The sequence below is a fragment of the Podospora pseudopauciseta genome, chromosome 6 (genome assembly GCF_035222475.1).
Source record: "Podospora pseudopauciseta strain CBS 411.78 chromosome 6, whole genome shotgun sequence".
Taxonomy (NCBI): domain Eukaryota; kingdom Fungi; phylum Ascomycota; class Sordariomycetes; order Sordariales; family Podosporaceae; genus Podospora; species Podospora pseudopauciseta.
Genome location: NC_085895.1, coordinates 2,831,815 through 2,849,410, shown reverse-complemented (window position 1 = coordinate 2,849,410; position 17,596 = coordinate 2,831,815). Strand labels below are relative to the sequence as shown.

Below are 17,596 nucleotides of genomic sequence, written 5' to 3'. Positions count from 1 at the left end.
AGCCGAGTGCGGTGGTGTAACCACAAAACTTACGCGCTCAGAAAATAGCGTCGGGTATAGTTAGCCGCGCCAATTGCAACGCTGGTTATCCACATACATTTCATGCTTGTGCTAACAAGGACTTGCTTCCCCCTTGGGAATAGGGGCCACTGAGGCCAAACCCGCTGGGGAACGGAGCCATGGATTACTCACGTTTGCCAAATACCTACCTAGGCACAGTTACGGCCCACGGACCAGACTACCGAGTGCCACCGTCCCATTCGGTAATGAGATCATAACCGGTGGTGTGCGTTGATTGCTTAATTATAGCTGAGCAATCTTATGGGGGGTAAGATATGCAAGGTACAAATATCCCAATATCCGCTCACCCCAAAAAGATTTAGTTTCTGTTTACTCTACACCGTGGTCTGTCTTCTCACCTCAGTCATACCTAGGCATCACGATGTTGTTCAAGTCCCTTGTCCTCCTCGCGGGTACCGCTGCCGTGGCCCACGGTGCTCCCTCCGCTCCTGGTGCTAATGACATCCCCCGTGATGTCCTCACTCAGATCTCGTCGTGGGGATCCAACCCCACCAACCTCCAACTTCACCTCTATGCCCCCTCCAACTTGACCGGCAAGCCAGCCATCATCCTCGCTGTGAGCACCCCTCCCCCTTTCTAACTCCCCATTATCTCTATGCTAACACCCCTCCAAGCTCCACGGCTGCTTCGGCTCCGGCCCCTGGCACGCCGAAATGACTTCCCAATTCCAAACCCTCTCCTCGTCCCGCAACTTCGTCGTCCTCTACCCATCCTCCATAAACGACAACAACTGCTGGGACGTCGCCTCCCCCGCCTCCCTCACCCGCGACGGAGGAGGTGATTCTACCGGCCTAGCCACCATCGTCCGCTGGGCCACCACCACTTTCAACGCCGACCCCAAGAAGGTCTTCATCACCGGATCATCCTCAGGTTGCATGATGTCCAACGTCATGGCCTCGGCCTATCCCGACCTCTTCTCCGCCGTGTCCTGCTACAGCGGCGTCCCAGCTGGCTGTCTCGCTGGCTCCCCTGGCAGCAGCCCCATCAGCGCCGATCAGACGTGCGCCAACGGGGGGATTAGAAAGACGGGGGAGGAATGGGCTGAGGTGGTGAGGGGGATGGCGCCTTTGCCTGAGGGCAAGGGCAAGGGGAAGGGCAAGGGTAAAGGGAAGGGGAACCAGGGGTGGAAGTATCCCAAGGTTGCTACCTGGCATGGGGATAATGACTTTTTCGTGAACTATTTCCACAACTTTGAGGAGCAGCTTGAGCAGTGGGGGGCGATTCACGGGGTGGAGTTTACCAGGAATGAGACGAATGTTCCGGCGGCGGGCTACACCAAGATGGTGTATGGGGATGGGACGAAGCTGGTGGGATATTCGGCTAGTGGGGTGGGGCATGTGGTGCCGCAGTTTGAGGTGGTTGATCTGGAGTGGTTTGGACTTTGAGGAGGATCTTGTTGAGGCGTATGAAAAAGAATATAACGATTCCCATGCTCTGAACAGATATATGTCGCTCGTATGGAGACAGATTCGATGATGTCAGAGTGCCTTGAGATACCACGTATGCGATATGTAGCAAAATGCAAAATATATCCCGTAAGAAGTAGGTAGAGAAAGAAAGATCGCTTCCAATGACTGAAACCCACAACCTTCAACACCAAGCATACTTCTCGTTAGCCACCCAGTCCACCTCCTCCCCTTCCTCCTCCCCATACCACATCAAACTAGCAATACTCTCCTTATCCCTTTCAACAAACTCATACTCAACCCCAATCTTCTCCACCAACCCCCTCACCAACCCGGTCGGATTCCACATCTGCACATCATGGCTCCTCCACTCGTCCGCCTCCGCCCGCGCAATCCCAACAATCGCTTTAAACCCCTCGACGAGCTCCTCCTCAGCCGTATTCTCCTCATCCTCCACCACCACCCTCAGCACATGCAACGTATTCCCCTCCGTCTTCCCCAGCCCTCCATAATACCCCCTAGTCCAAACAGCCCAGACCCTCCTCCCCTTCTCCCCCGCCACCGCCCCCCTAACCTCAGGCGTTCTCCCAAAGATATGCTTCGTCATGAAATCCTCCCTCATCAAATGCCAAAGCAGCTGATCCAACTCCGGCGCCAAAGCAACATGTCTCTTTTTCCCGCCATCCTCCTTCGCCAACCCGGCCAGTCGTTCCTTTAGCAACCTCTCATCCACGGCGCAGAGCTCCGCCAGCTCATGATACCCAATCGTCTTGACCCCTTTCCCTCGAGGCGACTCGGCAGCGGACGATGGCGTCCAAGAAATGTGACTCGACCGAAACGGCGCCCACCCATGCTTGGCATAGAACCCCTTCCCAATATCACTATACAACACGCTAAACACCACCGGCCTGTCCTCCCCGCCGTCTTGCCAGGTCTTGAGCCGTTGGCCCAGGTCAGACATCATTCTCGAGGCGTAGCCTCTGCCTCTGTACTCTGGGTCGGTGAAGACAGAGGCGATGCCGTGGGCGACACCCTCGCGGACGGAGCCGGAGGGGGTGGTGTAAAAGGCGCGTTTCTTGATGGATTCGCATGATGCTAGGATTGGTCTTTCCCCTGAGGGGGATGGGGGGGAGGACAGAGTCAAAAGCCAGTGGGTGATGCCCCCGTTTTTGGACAGGGGCACGGTGGTGAGGTAGGCTTCTCTGTCGAGGTAGTCTTGCAGGGTTAATGCGGGGCCCCATTTGGGGTGGGAGAGGGTGAAGATTTTGGGGAGTTCGGAGGGGGTGGGGTTTGTAAGGGTGATTAAAGGGGAGGAGGAGTCGGGAGGGGAGTCGGGGGAGGAGTCGGGGTTGTTGGAGCCCATTTTGGTGGTGGCGATGAGGGCGAGAGTGAGATTGAGAGGTGGGTGAAGCTGTCGCCGAAATAATCTATCCGAAGGGGTAAGATCAACCAAGCAAGAATGTGCTGTGTTCAAAGAAACAAAGAAAGGGGGTAGCAGAAGAGCACCAGCCCCTGAGATCGAACTGCAGCAGCAGCTGGCCAGAAGCTTAAATCAAGTCATCAATTGACGAGTCGCAAAAAAAGGGGAACGGAAACCCGGCAAAAGTGGATCAATCATTGGTTCGACAAACGTTTGCTTCCATTGATACCCGTGGCTTACCGATCCGGGCTCCGCAACGCCGCACGCCGGCACCGGGCACACCCCGCCCCGCCCGGTCCCCCTCGACCTACCGCACTTGGCAACGCTCACAGCGCTAGAAAACGACTAGAAGGCTAGTGATCCTACGGGGCTATCTTGTCTCCTCAATCTACAATTGTATCGGGATTTGTTTTCCTCTTTGAGAACTAAGAAACAGTTGAGCTTCAAGGCGGCACAGCATCCCGTCCGTTGAATCCTGTCCCGGTCGGTACCTTTGGCTCTTTGTTGCCCATTGGTCGAACCACCGATCAGCACCTCAAAGAAGAAACCCTCCGCAGAGACAACTCAGACCATCTGACCTGCTCAACCCCGGAAATTTTACGTCACAAAACACTCTTGCCAACTTTGCTGTTTGCTGTCTCGTCTAGCGGCTGTCATCCGGCCGCCGGCGTGACTCCCCCTCTGTACCACAGCGGATGAGGGGCCGCGCTGGGCCTTCGGTTGTAAGCCGACGGTATCCGGCCCGGCACCACCTCCGTCACCGCACCAGCACCGACCGCCAAACCCAGTTCTTGAGATATGATATGATAGGAGAGGTATAATATGTCTCCATAGGTAGATAGCAACACGCAAAAAGGCTGCTCATCCCTTCATTATATGTCTTACGGTGTTTTTTTACACTCAAAGCCAAGTGTTATGTCAAGCAGAACTAAAGGTATCTAACTTTTTTCTCTTCCCTTCCTCTAATGATCATGTCCGTCATGTCCGTCATCCGCTGGCGCCTCTGGGTCGAGCTTGATGAGTGTATCAATACGCATGATGCTGATGCACGCCTCTACGGCGCTCTTCAGCTGTCTAATCTTGCTCATGCTTGGCTCCATGACGCCGTTCTTGATCGAGTCCACGACCTTGCCCTTCATGAGGTCAAGACCATAGTTCTTGTACGCCTTCTTGCGGGCAACTGACTTTTCGTCCTCGTTCGCCTCGCCCTCCTGGATGCGCTGCGACAGCGCGTGTCTCGACCGCAGCTGGGCGACGAGCTCTGAGGCGTCCTTGGCCGCATTGACGGCCAGGGTCTTGGGAATAACAAGTAATGACTGGGCAAACTCGCCAATGGCGAGCTGCTCGCGGGAGCCGACTGTGCCGGCAAACTCTTCGAGGTAAATGTGCAGCGCAGTCTCGACGGCACCACCGCCGGGGACAAGGCTGCCGCTCTCCAGCGTCCGCTTGACGGCGCACAAGCTGTCGTGAACGGAGCGCTCCATTTCGTCGAGGGTGAACTCGTTGGGGCCACGGAGGATGATGGAGGCCGAAGAATGAACCTTGGTGCCCTTGACCAAGATGCACTCGTCGTCTGAGATGCGCTCCTGTGAAACCTCCTCGGCGTGACCAAGATAGGAGGCCTCGAACTTCTCGTCACCGTTCAAGTCTGAGAGGGAGCTGAGCATGGTGGCGCCGGTGGCTCTGGCAATGCGGCGGAGATCCTCCTTCTTGCATCGACGTACAGCCATAGCACCGCGCTCAATGAACAGCTTTAGGCACAGGTCATCGATACCCTTGGTGGTAAGGATAACGCTGGCGCCGGCCTTGAGAATCATTTCCACGCGTTCCATAACCATGCCCGCTTCTCTTTGCCTGATCGCCTCGAGCTGATCGGGGTCGTCGATGGTGATTTGCACGCCGAGCTTCATGCGCTCCTTCTGAAGGTTCATGTCAAGAACGGCAATCTTGGCGTCTGTTATCCGGGTCACCATGGCCTGGGAAGCGACAGTGCAGTTGAGCGCATACCCCTTGACCAACACAGACTCGAGAGCACCCTTGCCGTGGGCCTTGAGAATATTAACAGCCTTGACCGGGTACTTGGTCTCGCCCTTGTTGCTCGTTGTCTTGACAGCCTGCATAGCATCCACCACCATGTTTGCGAAAAAGTCAGAATCGGCGCCGATGATCTTGCTGCTCATGGAAGTCTTGGCAATGTTGATCAGAGACTCCCGCCCGAGCTTGTCGACCTTGATGCTGATGTGCTCGTTCATGTACTTGACCGCCTCTCTGAGGGCCAGACGGTAACCTGTGATGATGGTGGTAGGGTGTATCCGGTTCTTCATCAGCTCGTTTCCTCTCTTCAGCAGCTCGGCCGCAATCAAAACGACCGACGTTGTGCCATCGCCGACTTCTTTATCTTGTTGGTGCGCAAGGTCGACGAGGATCTTGCCGGCGGGGTGCTCGACGTCGAGTAAACTGAGGATAGTCGCGCCGTCGTTTGTCACCGTCACATCCTGTTTGTCCTTCGTGTCAGGGGGATGTTGCGGTCAGTCGGCGGGGCGGGGCAGCAGCAGGCACTCACACCGATATCATCGACCATCATCTTGTCGAGGCCGCTGGGGCCGAACGAGCTCTTGACGACATTGGCGATGGCTTGCGTAGCAAGAACTGCAACGGTGGTCAGCATGGATGATCGAGCTTCGGAACAGCTCCCCGCTGTATAGTGGGTGACGAGGCCGACTAACCGTTCTGGTCGCGGATTTCAGTGCCGGAGATCTTTGTGCCTCCCAGGAAGAGGGTGCCGTTTCTCGGCTGCTCGAACATGGAAGCCATCGCGATGTATGTATGTGTGCAGTGTTGACGGTGTCGAGAGTGGCGGTGGGGATATGGGGGATGGAGGGGTGGAAGGGGGAAAGGGGGCGTTGGGTGTCTGTTGACAGGCTCCAGGCACAGTCGGGACTCGAGCTCTCTTTCGTCGTTGCCCTGCAAGGCGGGCTCCTAGCTCAGGAACTTTTTATCGGAGGTGCAGATAATCCCATCCCGGTCTTGAGCTCCAAGGCAGCCCTGTAATTGGCTGGGTCACTGGCATGCCCCGCTAAAAAGTCTATGGGCCTGGGCCTGTTCCCGCCGTTGCTATCAGAAGGAGGGGTATCCGTTCCATGGTGGGGTAGCCACCTCTCTGAAAACGCCCAGCCGTCTGGACACCTGAGACCGGCATTGACTCAACCTCGCCGTCGAGAGTCACGCCCTTTTTTTCTTCCTTAAAAACGCGGCTCCATCTTGACCTCTGAACGTTATACTCACCTCAGTTCACTTCAACAGGCGAAAAGGCATCACCATGGGCGACTCGACCGAACAATCCAAGTCGGCGTTGAAGAAGGCTGAGAAGGCCGCGAAGATGGCAGCTCAGAAAGCTGAGAAGGCGGCCAAGCAGGCTGCCCTGCCCATCCAGAGCAAGAAGGACGACATTATTGGTATTACCGCCAAGAAGGGGGAGAACTTCAGCGCCTGGTATCAAGAAGTTGTCCAGAAGGCCGAGATGGTGGAGTACTAGTGAGTGCTGAAGTCCCTTAGCTTATCTGTGAGAGCTATGGTTCTAACACATGGGCAGCACCGAGATCAGCGGTTTCTTCGTACGTTGTGTTCTAGGGCTAGTCTTCCGACAGAGTTGACTTATATGCTTTTAGGTCATGCGTCCAAACACCATGTACATCGTGGGTCAACCCTTATCTCAGCTTGCCAAGCCTGTCTTTTTGGTGAGGGACTGACTGTTGCGCAGTGGAATACTATCCGAAAATGGTTTAATGAGCGCATTGAGGCTGCCGGTGTCGAGGAATGCAACTTGTTCGTCTTCATCCCTGTCCCGGCATCGGGTTGCGAATCTTACTAACACCACATTGCAGCCCCATGTTCCTCAGCTCTACATCACTGCAGAAGGAGAAGGACCACGTTGAGGGCTTTGCCCCAGAACTCGCGTGGGTCACCAAGGCTGGTGAGAAGGACCTCGAAGTGCCAGTTGCCGTTCGCCCAACTTCCGAGGCGGTGGTACGTTGAGCGCTCCTCGCAACGCTGGGTCAATCAGATGCTGACGGAGATCTGAAAAGATGTATCCCTACTACTCCAAGTGGATCAGGAGTCATCGTGATCTTCCCTTGAAGTGAGTTCAAACTCATTCTAAACATTCTCGGCACTGCTAACCCCAAGCTTAAGGCTCAACCAGTGGGTATCAGTTGTGAGATGGGAGGCTAAGCAGACAGTGCCCTTCCTGCGCGCAAGAGAATTCATGTAAGGATCTCATAAAGTGGCACCAAGTTGCACAATGCTGACCTGTAACCCTTCTCAAGGTGGCAAGAAGGTCATACTGCTTTCGTGTCAGAGGAGCAAGCAGGAAAGGAAGTTCTGGAAATTCTCGAGTTGTATGCCGGTATCTACGAGCAACTGCTCGCAGTGCCAGTCGTCAGAGGCAAGAAGACCGAGGCTGAAAAGTTCGCCGGTGGCTACTACACCACCACCGTTGAGGGTTACATCCCAAGCAATGGCAGAGGCATCCAGGGTACGTACATCGATAGCAAGCTGTGTCTATGTGTTCAACTAACGTAACATCAGGTGCCACAAGTCACTGCCTTGGCCAGAACTTCTCCAAGATGTTCGACATCACTGTCGAAGACCCCGCCAACAAGGGCCAAAAGATTCACGTCTGGCAAAACAGCTGGGGTCTGTCAACGAGAGTGATCGGTGTCATGGTCATGATCCACGGTGATGACAAGGGTCTTGTCCTCCCACCACGCATCGCCAAGACCCAGGCCATCCTGATCCCCGTTGGGTTGACGGCTAAGACCACCCCAGAGGACAAGGAGAAGCATCTCGACCGCATGTATGAGTTGCTGGCAATTCTCAAGAAGGCCGGCGTTCGCACCGAGATCGACACCCGCGAGGGCTACACCCCAGCCTGGAAGTTCAACGACTGGGAGATGAAGGGCGTTCCCGTCAGACTTGAGTTCGGTCCCAAGGATGCGGCCAAGGACGTTGTCTCCTTCGCCCGCCGTGACACCGGCGAGAAGGGCACCATCCCCATTGGCGAGCTCACCACCAAGGTCCCGGAGCTCCTCGAGACCATCCAGCAAGACATGTACAACAAGGCTGAGAAGACCTTCCGCGAGCATCGCGTCAAGATCACCAACTGGGACGAGGTTGTCCCCGCTCTCGATGCCAAGAACGTTGTCATCATCCCCAGCTGCTTGGTCCCCGCCTGTGAGGACAGAATCAAGGAGCTCACTCGTGGCGAGGATCTTCCCGAGGGCCCTGACGGCCAGAAGGTGCCATCTATGGGCATGAAGTCACTTTGCATTCCCTTTGAGCAGCCGGAGGGTCTGGTCAAGGGTGAGACCAAGTGCTTGAACCCAGAGTGTGGTCGCCTTGCCGAGTCTTTCTGCATGTTTGGTCGCTCTTACTGAGTAATCTAGAGGGGAAGGAAAACAAAATAAATCGATTCTTTGTCGTTCACGGGGTTAACCAAAAGCCTGTTAGCGGAGATGATCATGTGCTTGGGCAGAGGACAAAAGCTTCCATTTTGCACAGTGGAGGATAAGGGAAGGGTTATCTTTTAACGGGGTTAGGAGTCGCGGTTTGGCTGGAGGGAAAGCGATTCTGGCTGCCTAGCTCGATCCCTATTCTTTCCCTAGGCAATAGACAAAGTATCGACCATTCATTTGCTCTGCTGGCGTTTGTGATGTGCTGGTTCGGGCGGGCATATAGAACAGTGGGCGGACATGGTTTATAACCCCGATGAACATGGCGTGTCAAGTTACTTTTGAAGTGTCAGTTATTTTGTACACGACGTGTATACATACAAGCAAAAGTTTAAAAAGAAAGATACATGAATCGCTAATTCGACACGTACTTGACCTCTACCCAGAAGCAAATGACCCCCCACCCCCCACTGCTAGGTATCAAATCTGAGGTTCCCGCGAAACGCCTGGCTCGCCCTCCCAGAAAATGCAGACCACCACCGCCCTAACCGCAATGAATGTGAAACTCTTTGAAACGTAGCCAGAAATATGCAGCTCCAGCAGGTGAGCCTACCAATCAGCCGCCCATCCATTCTCCTCCAAAAAGTCGCTACAAGCCTGCTTCAAATCCAAGTTTGGCCTGAGCTCGCTCGCCTGAAGCGGCTCCCTGGTAAGAGGATCTGTCTGTGACCTCCTCAAGTGCTCCAAAATAGCAGCTCGTTCGTACGACTTGCCTGTTTTGGTCTGTTGTGCCCTTTGTCAGCCCAGTCAAACCCCCCAATCTGTCCCGGTGCGGCACTCACAATAACAGGATCAACCATGAACCCAAAAGTAATATCATCCACCGCCCAATCCGGCACCTCCCTCCTCCGTTCCTCCTTCTCCCTCGCCTTCTCAAAAACCTCCCTCACCCGCCTCAGCTTCTCCTCCCACTCCCTCGTCAGCTCCTCCACCTCCTCCCCAGAGAGAACAACAGCCTCCTTCTTCTCCTTCCTTAACAGCATCAGAACCTCCTCTTCCAAATCAGCCGTCTCCCTCCTCCGGCGCTTCTCCTCGTAATCCCACTTTTCTTTTTTACACTTTAACACCTGAGCGGTGATGTTCCCAAGAGACTTATCATTCGCCGCCACACACAGCTTGTGCGCCTTGTACGCGTGCTCGAGAGCGTCCGAGTAAGCGCGGAGGGCGAGGTGGGCTTGGGAGAGGTAGTAGTGCGCTTTGAGGTTGTCGGGGGAGAGGCCGAGGCAGGATTCGCAGTCTGAGATTACGAGGTCCCATTGGGAGAGGCGGAGGCGGGCCATAGCGCGGTTGGTGTAGAGGGTTGGGTTGGTGGGGTCGAGGTTGAGGCTAAGGGGGGAGAAAGGTTAGAAAGAAAGGGGGGGTTGGGTGGATATGGGCCGTGAGCTGGGCGTACGCTTGGGAGTAGAGCGCGTCGGCGCGGGAGTATTCGCCTTTTTGGAAGTGGCGGTTGCCTTCCTCGCGGAGGAGCTGGGATTTGGACATGGTGGGTTTAGGCTTTTGCGGTTGTCGCTGGGGATCGAATGGAAGGTCTGGAAGGGGATAGGTAGGTAGCTCTGTAAGTACTGGTGGGCGCTGTTGTAGGGCTGATCAAGCTCGAAAGGTTTGGGGCGTTGTTGCCAAAAGTTGAGGGTGGTGTCAGGCTGGTAGTAACACAGGTTCTGGGGAAAATAACTAGTATTGCAAGTCAGTAAATCGTGTAGTTATTGTCAAGTTACATCCTTCTGAAAGTTGAGAGGCCTGTTAACTAGGTGTTGAGGCGTGGTTTGAAATACGATATGTGTTAACTTACTTTTGCAGTTTTGGTCACCTGCCCACAGGATGTAACACGAGCAAGAAGCAGACAGTTAACAAGGCCAGCTCGACGGTGAAAGATATCGCGGCTCCGGAGCAAGCAAAGCAAGCAGCGGACACACCCCACGGCGGGGAGGTCCTGCCTGATGAGGGCCAGCGGGATCGGGTGAAAGTGGGGCATGGCTGAAGAACCCCCCGATCTGTCGATTTGTCAAACGGGAATCTTCTGGAAGCCAAGCTCTCCACAGGAGGCCCAGCTCGGGGCCGTCTCCGAGTCTGGAGCGTGGGAGTTGGCCCATTCTTCGGCGGTGTCCGGTGAACCTGGTCACTTCTTCCGAAACATTTTGTTTCGACTTCCGCAGAAAGACCGGCATGATCCGAAGGACCAGAGGTTATCAACCACCCCCCCCCCAACGCGGGGGCCAAGGTCCGGGCCCGGGGCTTACCCCACCTGCCCACTCCGCACGCACGCCGGCTCAGCTCCAGCCTTCCCCGCATTCCACCACGATAAGGCTTATCACGATGGCCTCCCTCTGGTCTCCCTCCCGCTGTCTGACCTTCCCGGAAAACCAGATTCCGTTTCACATGGCAAGATGGCAAAAACTTTGTCCAGTGCTACCCTACCTACCACACTTCCCACGGAGGTTTTCGCGTGTTCACGTGTCCTCCACGTTGAGGTTGACAGAGCACATGCTTAACCGCGCCAGTCAAGATTGACAGCTCGCATGAATGCACCAGTCCATGCGTCTGAGCTGCGTCTGAGTACCGATGTGACATCTGGCCATCCAATTGGGTTGCCTCCGTCTGCACCGGTCGATAGGCTACCAGGTAAGTCGGATGTTAGGCAGGAGTGGCAGGCGGGGGAAAAACTGCGGTCGGTGAAGGCAGGCATGGCCCAGAACTTAAAACGCAACGTAACCTTACTCCCATGTTTCTTTCCTTTTTGTTGTTCTTGTGCTCGCAGATATCCTGTAATTGAAGGCCCATCATGAGACGACAAGAGACACCAGAACAGACACAGGACACCATGGTGGCCACCACCTTAGCCCAGGACGACTCCCCGTTCTTTTCCCTCCTGCCACCGGAGATTCGGGAGTTGATCTACCAGGACATCTGGAGCGAGAGTGGTTCAAGGCAACACATATACAAGGACAACGACACGTGGTCTCATGTTCCCTGTGTGGCAGACTACTCCACTGGAGATACTCGTTTTGAGAAGTTCACCCAGAGCGCCAGAGGATCGCAGGAGGAGTACTACTGGGTGAAGCGGTTGAAGTCAGAATGGTGTTATCACTGGTGCTGCGAGCAGTCGACAGCCAAATGGCACAGGGCCCAAAACCCCAACGACTCGTGGAAAGAGGAGAATGTCGGACATGCCGGGCCCAGCGGCTTCATGAACCCCATGCTGGTGTGTAAGAGGATGTATGTGACCCTCACCACTGATCCCCGCAGTCCCCTAAACTAACAGTCCACGCCACCAGGTACCGCGAAGCCCTCCCCTCCCTCGTCGCCAACACCACCTTCGTCTTCACCGACCTCCTCGAAGCACACGGATGGCTCTCCCTCTACGGCGGCAACCCCGAAAAGCTCCCCATCCGCTCCCTCGAAATCTGCATCCTCACCACCCAGCTCATGACCGAGCTCTACTTCCCAACCTCGGAAGAAAACGAAGGCCCCAACCCTACCTTTGGCCACGGCAACAGCAGCAACGGTCGCAGCGAGGACTCCCACCCCGGCATCACGATGCACTCCAACCCCTGGCAGCGCGTCTGCGACCAGCTCGCCCTCCTGCCCAACCTGCACAGCCTCCACATCTGGTTCCACACGAGGGACCTCCGGGACTGGCACAAGCGCATGAGCGAAACCCGCTTCTTTGCCAAGCTCTTCAACGTCAAGGTCAAGGACAGGAACCAGTTTGTCTTGGCCCTCCCGGACCTGCCCCTCAAGCCAAAGCGTGGACTGCCCAGCCACCACTTTTTTGAGAACGAGACCCTGGAGGGCGCACCGTTTGTGGTTGAGAGGGGACCGAGACCGAATAATTGGCGAGTGCATCTGATGGCTTCGGGGTTGAGGGGCCCATGATGTTTCAGCGAAAAGCGTTTTGAGGAAAACTAACCATGGGCATTTTCTATCTAGGTTACTGGAAGAAGCTATATTCCGGACTCGTATAAACAGCTGGTCCTCTCTTGGCCCAGAAGCAGGAGGGCGTATTTTTCTTGAAATTGCCAGAATGTGGGGGCTCGGCGGATCAAGCTCAAGCGTCTAGCTAGAGTTGTGTGCTAGGTACTGTTGACATGAAGCATGATTAGACATCATATCATTTTTGGCGGGAAGAAAAACCTCAAATCCAGTCAAGTCTTGGTACAACTCTTGTATTCTACAACTCCCATCGTGTACTACTGTAACAACACGCCAATGTACAACTCTGATCGCCCCCCATCCCCCTTGGATCATCAAAGAACACTCCCAACCAGTATTCAACAAAACAAAAAAGCCATCAACAGGCCACACAAAAGTAAGGAAAAGAATATCTTTAAGCTTGTACGTTTCCCGCACAAAGGGCAGGTCGTAGTTAGGTATCCACCAAAACAGAAAAGGTCCAAAAGAGAAAAGGTCCATAGCATAGTTCCATAACAAGGTCCAAAAAAAGCTTCCAAAAAATACCTTTCTCCAATAGAGAAAAGGTCGCAAATGAGTGACTTGAAGATCCCCGGTTTTTTTTTTAAAAAAAAAAAACAAAAAAAAAATGAAAAAAAATTCATCCCCACCCAAAAACATGAAAAAATGCCACACCAAGGTCCCCCTTAACGCCATCAACTCCCTTCCCAGAACCAGATACATAAAACACCCCACCCTCCGAAAACCCATAACTTGAGCAAGGCATTTACACCGTTGCGTGGATCAAGATACAGCCAGCCCCCCTCTCCTCCTGTCATTCCCTTCCCCATCGTCATTTGTGTTTCTCACATGATGCGGTCCTGCTGCCAACGACAACACTGCACCCATCGCAAAGCACCTCCATTCACGGCCGTGGTGGCAACCTCGACCCCCTCCTCCTCTCCCTAGGCCTCGCCGGAAACCTCCTATATCCCCCCCTCACCCTCCTCCCCATCGGCATCTCAAACTCAAACCCCAACCCCTCGGGCCATGCCAACCAGGTACATACCTCATCATCCTCCCCTCCCCGCAGACAAAGCCCCCCTAATAAGCCTGCCCGGGCGCCGGGCTCAACCCCCCCATCTGCATCTCATACTCGCCCCCCCCTTGCCCCCTCATCGTTCCAATCCCACCACTCCCACCACCCCCCGGACTGGGACTGAACCCCTGGTTCGTCGAGTAAAAACTCCCCGGGCTCTCGGACCTCTCCGCGCTCTGCCAACCCCCATTGTGTTGCTGCCCCGGCGGGGATGGAAACCCCCCCGTGTTAATCCCATTCCCACCCCTATTATACCCCCCCTGGGGCACAACCCTCGGCCCGTTCTGCGCCGGCCTGGGCTTCACCGGCCGGGTAGACAAGCAAGTCCTCGGCACAACCCCCTGCTGCGACCGATCAAGCCTAATACAAAGCGCCCAGCCGTCATCATACTCGTGCAGCAACCGCACCAGCTGTCCCGCCTTGAGACCTAATTCGTCCTCGAGAGTGGGCTTGAAATCGAGCTGGACACGATGCACAGTTGAGTTTTGGGGCCCGCCGGCAGCGGCGATTTCGGCTGCTGATGTGGAGGAGGGGACCATAGTTGAGGGGGACATGGAGTGCATGCTGTATTCTGTTCCTGCTGGGGATGCCGGGCCGGGGGCGTATAACGGGGACGGTGGCTTCGTCAGGTCCAGTGGTTTGGGCAACCCCTTATTGTGGTGGTTGATGGACGTCTTGCGGGTTAGAGGCTTGGAGCCGGCGCCAAAATCGGGGAGGTCAGTGTCCTGATCTATTGGGGATACTGGCTCTGGTGTTGGAGAGCGGTTTTTGCTCGGGACGGCAGGGAACTCTGGCGCGAGGGTAGACACCGGGCTGACGGGTTCGTTGTTGTAGTTCCTGGTGGAGTGGCTGTCGTGGAAGGGATTGAGGGAGTAAACGCTCCCTTGGGTGCCAGGGCGGTTGTCCCCGGTGGGGGTGGTAGACTGCATCCTGTGGCGCTCCCAAGCTGAACCCCCTTGGTTAGGACGATTCAACGGCGACAGAGAGTTTGTCGGGGAATGAGACGGGCCGGCGGGGTTGACGGTGAGTTGGATACCCCTAGAAGCCCTCCGCTCGGGGTGCCCGCTAGGAGCCAAGTTCTGCCACAGTTGAGAAACCGGACGGAGGCTCAGTCTGGGAGCCGCGCTGGGGGCAGCAGCAGCGGGCGGGCTTCTCGATATGGCTGCGCTGTCGGAGAAAGGTCCGTGTATCTTTTCATCGTCCTCGATCTGCTGGCGTCTGCGGGCTTGCTTCTTCTTGCGCATGCTCATTATCAACCAGACCACCACGAAGAGCACTAGCACGCCGGCGAGGACACCCATTGCGATGCCAGCTTTGACCGCGACGCTTACGCCTTCGTCGGCGTTGCCAGTGTTGGTGTTCGTATCCTGTGTCGGTCTGGATGATGGCGTGCCTCGAGAGGTTGACACCTCCGGGGTGACGCTAGGTGCCACGAGGGTTGAGGTCACTGGCGAATTGTCGATGATGATTCTGTCGTTGGGGGCGTTGGTCACTGGGTCGATCTGGTCAGGTAATATCGCTTCCTGTCTCCCCTCCAGGCCTCGCAGCTCGATATGTGGTGTCTTTAGTGGCTTCTCCTCCGCTGTCCTCGTAGCCGGCGCCGCAGCAATGACCGCCTCCACCTCTACCACATCATTCCTCATCCTTTCTCGTGCTGTCATCGTAGCTGTCGTCGCACGGGGTATCTCTGGTAAACTTCAACTTCTCGTCCGAATCATGAGCGTCTGTTCTAGATAATAATAAATAAAGATGGGATCGCAATGTCCCGGAGATGGTGTTGGCGTCCTTTGTCAAACTGGTTCGGGAACACGGCAACGGGAAGAGAATGAAGGGGTCGGTAGCAAACAGAGAGTCTCTTGCAAGGGAAGGTAGAGGGCGGGTGAAAAGAAGAAGAGGTGAGCGTTCGCTGGCGTCAATCTCTGCGCATCATGGTCAGGATTCACAACATCCACGACAGCATGCCCGGCGACAACAGGACGGCGATGTCTGGTGGACAGAGACGGTGAGGTGGTAGGACGAAAAGCGAGAATGGGGGATGCAGGAGAAGGGAGGGCGAGAGGGAAAGAGGAGAAGGCAACTGCAGTCAGAATGGCAGCCAAGACCAGCCCAAGAGCAGCAAGGTGGTGGTACTGTTGAACGGTGTCGCTGGGAATGGGGAGGGGTGACCGGGATCAGCGAGATGCTCGAAAGGAACGCAGGCTGTGTGTGAGGCCAAGCCGTGAGCTTACAGGGTAACAGCGATGCAAAAGGGAAGGGTCGAACGAGTTGCAGTTTGCTGTGCCTCCCCTTGTCCCCCCTTCTTGGGATCGTCGCTACACTGCGCCGTTTTCCTGTTTTCCCATCCCTTCTCTCTATTCTCTTCCGATCTGCTCGTATCACGGTAAAACCATTCGATAATGTTTCGTTTCATCCAAACCACCTCTGGATCATCAAGCTCCACGAGCTCTCGCTGCTTGTTTCTTCTTCCCCTACCCCAACGCATGGACCCGTCCAACCTTTCAGGAACCGCATTTTCCTGATTGGCGGGCCGCAGATCAACCCCTGAAGCGAGATTGTCGGCAGGGATGCCATTGGCTGGTAAAAACTGCCCGCCGGGGTATTTCGAGGTGGAGCCCAACTGCTCGCCTTGATCCGCTAGGACTATTTTGGCATCAGCCAAAAACGCCGCCCCCCACCAACTGGCCGCTGTCGTTCGCCGTCTCTTGATGCCTCGTGGAAAAGGCTTCCATTCTTCTTTCGAGAATTCCTTTTGCTGTGTGTGTGTGTGTGTGTGTGTGTGTGTGTGTGTGTGTGTTGTTTCGTTTTTACCCACCACGTGTTGTGCTGCTGCTGCTGTTGCTGCCACCATCCTGCCGCCCATGCGAGATCCCGATGGGTGTTTGCATTCCAAACACACAACTGGGTGGGTGAGGGCAACACAGGCGACTCGCTCGTCACACGCAGGCCAAGCAGACGATGAAGGTGAGAATGGAGCGCCTGTCTGCTGTTGCATCACCACTTTTGACCTTTCTCTCTCCTCGCCCTCTCTGTCCATCCTCTCACCAAATCCCCGTGGCTGAGTTTCCTCTCCAGTCCATCAGGTCCCAAACACCATCGGAATTTCTATTCTCAGCTTTCTTCCTGCTGCTGACCCTTTTACGCCTCACCAAACACCCAAGAAATTATTCACTCCGTTCCACGCCGCAAACCAACCCACCACTGCTAACCAACACCCCTACTATATTACTACATAACAACGGGCCTCATGCACCCTCTCATTCTAGGCAATTGATCAACCATTTCCCTCCTCATATGCACAATTTTACATAACCACCTGCAAGTTGATCACTTTGATCCTTAAGGCCAACAAGAACTTGACCTGTTTTTTTTTTTTTTTTTTTTTAAAAAAAAAAAAAAAAAAAAAAATTCTTCCGCACTGGCTTCCCTCCAGACTGCGCCGCGATCTTGTCTCCTGTTGTGGTTGTCTTATCAATTCCCATCTCGGAATTTTTGATGGGTGGTGGTCGTTGATAGTGGACTGTTGGTGTGGGCCGGCCGCTAACGTTTCACCTTTTCCGCGCCGTTCAATCCTCTTTCTCCACGCGCGATCAGCGGAGCACTTTCAGGGTCCCCCCGTTTCTTGTCTCGGCCGCCGAGCCCGAGAGCACCGGCCGGGTCGGCGACCTGCGACCCTGAGGGCCTTGTCTTTCTCCATTTGTAGGGCGGTAAAGCCGCGGGGAAGATGAGATAAGATTGAAAGGTGACGCCATTCCGAGATCCGAACAGCATGGGGTTGGTGTTGAAGCTGTGACCATCAATGGTGATATCTGTCTTGAGAAAATGCATCAACGCGATGAGAACACAACGCTTCGATGGTTCATCAAGGTTTGCCATGGTTGATCTTCCTTCCATTGACGGTTATTCCGATGCTTGAATGTCCAAGATATTGGAACTCCCCAAATGAGAATTATGCATCGCCAACGATGGGCCATAAACCTGGAATTTTGAACAACTACCCACATCAATATTATGCATCAATAAGCCAAGTGATCAATATCTGATCCGAATTGTAGACCGTACCTAGGTGATCCATGACGCGGAAACGGGGAATCACGGCAAACCCAGCAGCTCCTTTCCACGCCTCTATGCCTCGCCGCAAAGCCATCACGGCGTAAAACAAAATGCAACTGTCACGGGAGCATCAAGCTCGGTG

General features: G+C 54.9%; 7 protein-coding genes across 7 annotated transcripts; 3 read left to right on the top strand and 4 right to left on the bottom strand.

The window, feature by feature from the left end:
• The first annotated feature begins 143 nt into the window (after positions 1-143).
• Positions 144-1,646, top strand: QC763_606700 (uncharacterized protein). Its single transcript, XM_062914506.1, has 2 exons — positions 144-637; positions 696-1,646. Exons 1-2 carry the CDS (start codon positions 443-445, stop codon positions 1,464-1,466), a joined length of 966 nt encoding a protein of 321 aa, XP_062763184.1. The 5' UTR covers positions 144-442; the 3' UTR covers positions 1,467-1,646.
• A 25-nt stretch (positions 1,647-1,671) lies between these two features.
• On the bottom strand, positions 1,672-2,850 carry QC763_606690 (uncharacterized protein; the record flags this gene model as incomplete). Its single annotated transcript, XM_062914505.1, has 1 exon — positions 1,672-2,850. The coding sequence occupies one exon, from the start codon at positions 2,848-2,850 to the stop codon at positions 1,672-1,674; it is 1,179 nt and encodes a 392-aa protein (XP_062763183.1).
• Positions 2,851-3,727: 877 nt separating this feature from the next.
• On the bottom strand, positions 3,728-5,721 carry cct1 (chaperonin-containing T-complex alpha subunit Cct1; the record flags this gene model as incomplete). Its single annotated transcript, XM_062914504.1, has 3 exons — positions 3,728-5,402; positions 5,471-5,556; positions 5,634-5,721. 3 exons carry the CDS (start codon positions 5,719-5,721, stop codon positions 3,870-3,872), a joined length of 1,707 nt encoding a protein of 568 aa, XP_062763182.1. The 3' UTR covers positions 3,728-3,869.
• Positions 5,722-5,906: 185 nt separating this feature from the next.
• Positions 5,907-8,685, top strand: QC763_606670 (uncharacterized protein). The gene is made up of 9 exons (XM_062914503.1): positions 5,907-6,441; positions 6,500-6,521; positions 6,576-6,602; positions 6,668-6,732; positions 6,792-6,933; positions 6,993-7,045; positions 7,099-7,173; positions 7,233-7,441; positions 7,495-8,685. The coding sequence occupies exons 1-9, from the start codon at positions 6,227-6,229 to the stop codon at positions 8,340-8,342; spliced, it is 1,656 nt and encodes a 551-aa protein (XP_062763181.1). The 5' UTR covers positions 5,907-6,226; the 3' UTR covers positions 8,343-8,685.
• A 281-nt stretch (positions 8,686-8,966) lies between these two features.
• On the bottom strand, positions 8,967-10,554 carry QC763_606660 (uncharacterized protein; the record flags this gene model as incomplete). Its single annotated transcript, XM_062914502.1, has 4 exons — positions 10,207-10,554; positions 9,811-10,138; positions 9,200-9,743; positions 8,967-9,140 (listed from the first exon to the last, which is right to left on the bottom strand). Exons 2-4 carry the CDS (start codon positions 9,897-9,899, stop codon positions 8,967-8,969), a joined length of 807 nt encoding a protein of 268 aa, XP_062763180.1. The 5' UTR covers positions 9,900-10,138; positions 10,207-10,554.
• Positions 10,555-10,557: 3 nt separating this feature from the next.
• On the top strand, positions 10,558-12,569 carry QC763_606650 (uncharacterized protein). The gene is made up of 2 exons (XM_062914501.1): positions 10,558-11,630; positions 11,690-12,569. Exons 1-2 carry the CDS (start codon positions 11,197-11,199, stop codon positions 12,288-12,290), a joined length of 1,035 nt encoding a protein of 344 aa, XP_062763179.1. The 5' UTR covers positions 10,558-11,196; the 3' UTR covers positions 12,291-12,569.
• An 840-nt stretch (positions 12,570-13,409) lies between these two features.
• QC763_606640 (uncharacterized protein) lies at positions 13,410-15,065 on the bottom strand (the record flags this gene model as incomplete). The annotated part of the gene is made up of 1 exon (XM_062914500.1): positions 13,410-15,065. One exon carries the CDS (start codon positions 15,063-15,065, stop codon positions 13,410-13,412), a length of 1,656 nt encoding a protein of 551 aa, XP_062763178.1.
• Between the last annotated feature and the right edge of the window lie 2,531 nt (positions 15,066-17,596).

Excerpts from the sequence above, each read along its gene's own strand:
- QC763_606670 (XM_062914503.1), top strand. The coding sequence starts at position 6,227 with ATGGGCGACTCGACCGAACAATCCAAGTCGGCGTTGAAGAAGGCTGAG. Across the intron at positions 6,522-6,575 it reads CCGAGATCAGCGGTTTCTTC|GTCATGCGTCCAAACACCAT; the intron begins GTACGTTGTGTT and ends ATATGCTTTTAG. Across the intron at positions 6,934-6,992 it reads GCCCAACTTCCGAGGCGGTG|ATGTATCCCTACTACTCCAA; the intron begins GTACGTTGAGCG and ends AGATCTGAAAAG.
- QC763_606650 (XM_062914501.1), top strand. The coding sequence starts at position 11,197 with ATGAGACGACAAGAGACACCAGAACAGACACAGGACACCATGGTGGCC. Across the intron at positions 11,631-11,689 it reads ATGCTGGTGTGTAAGAGGAT|GTACCGCGAAGCCCTCCCCT; the intron begins GTATGTGACCCT and ends CCACGCCACCAG.
- QC763_606700 (XM_062914506.1), top strand. The coding sequence starts at position 443 with ATGTTGTTCAAGTCCCTTGTCCTCCTCGCGGGTACCGCTGCCGTGGCC. Across the intron at positions 638-695 it reads AGCCAGCCATCATCCTCGCT|CTCCACGGCTGCTTCGGCTC; the intron begins GTGAGCACCCCT and ends CACCCCTCCAAG.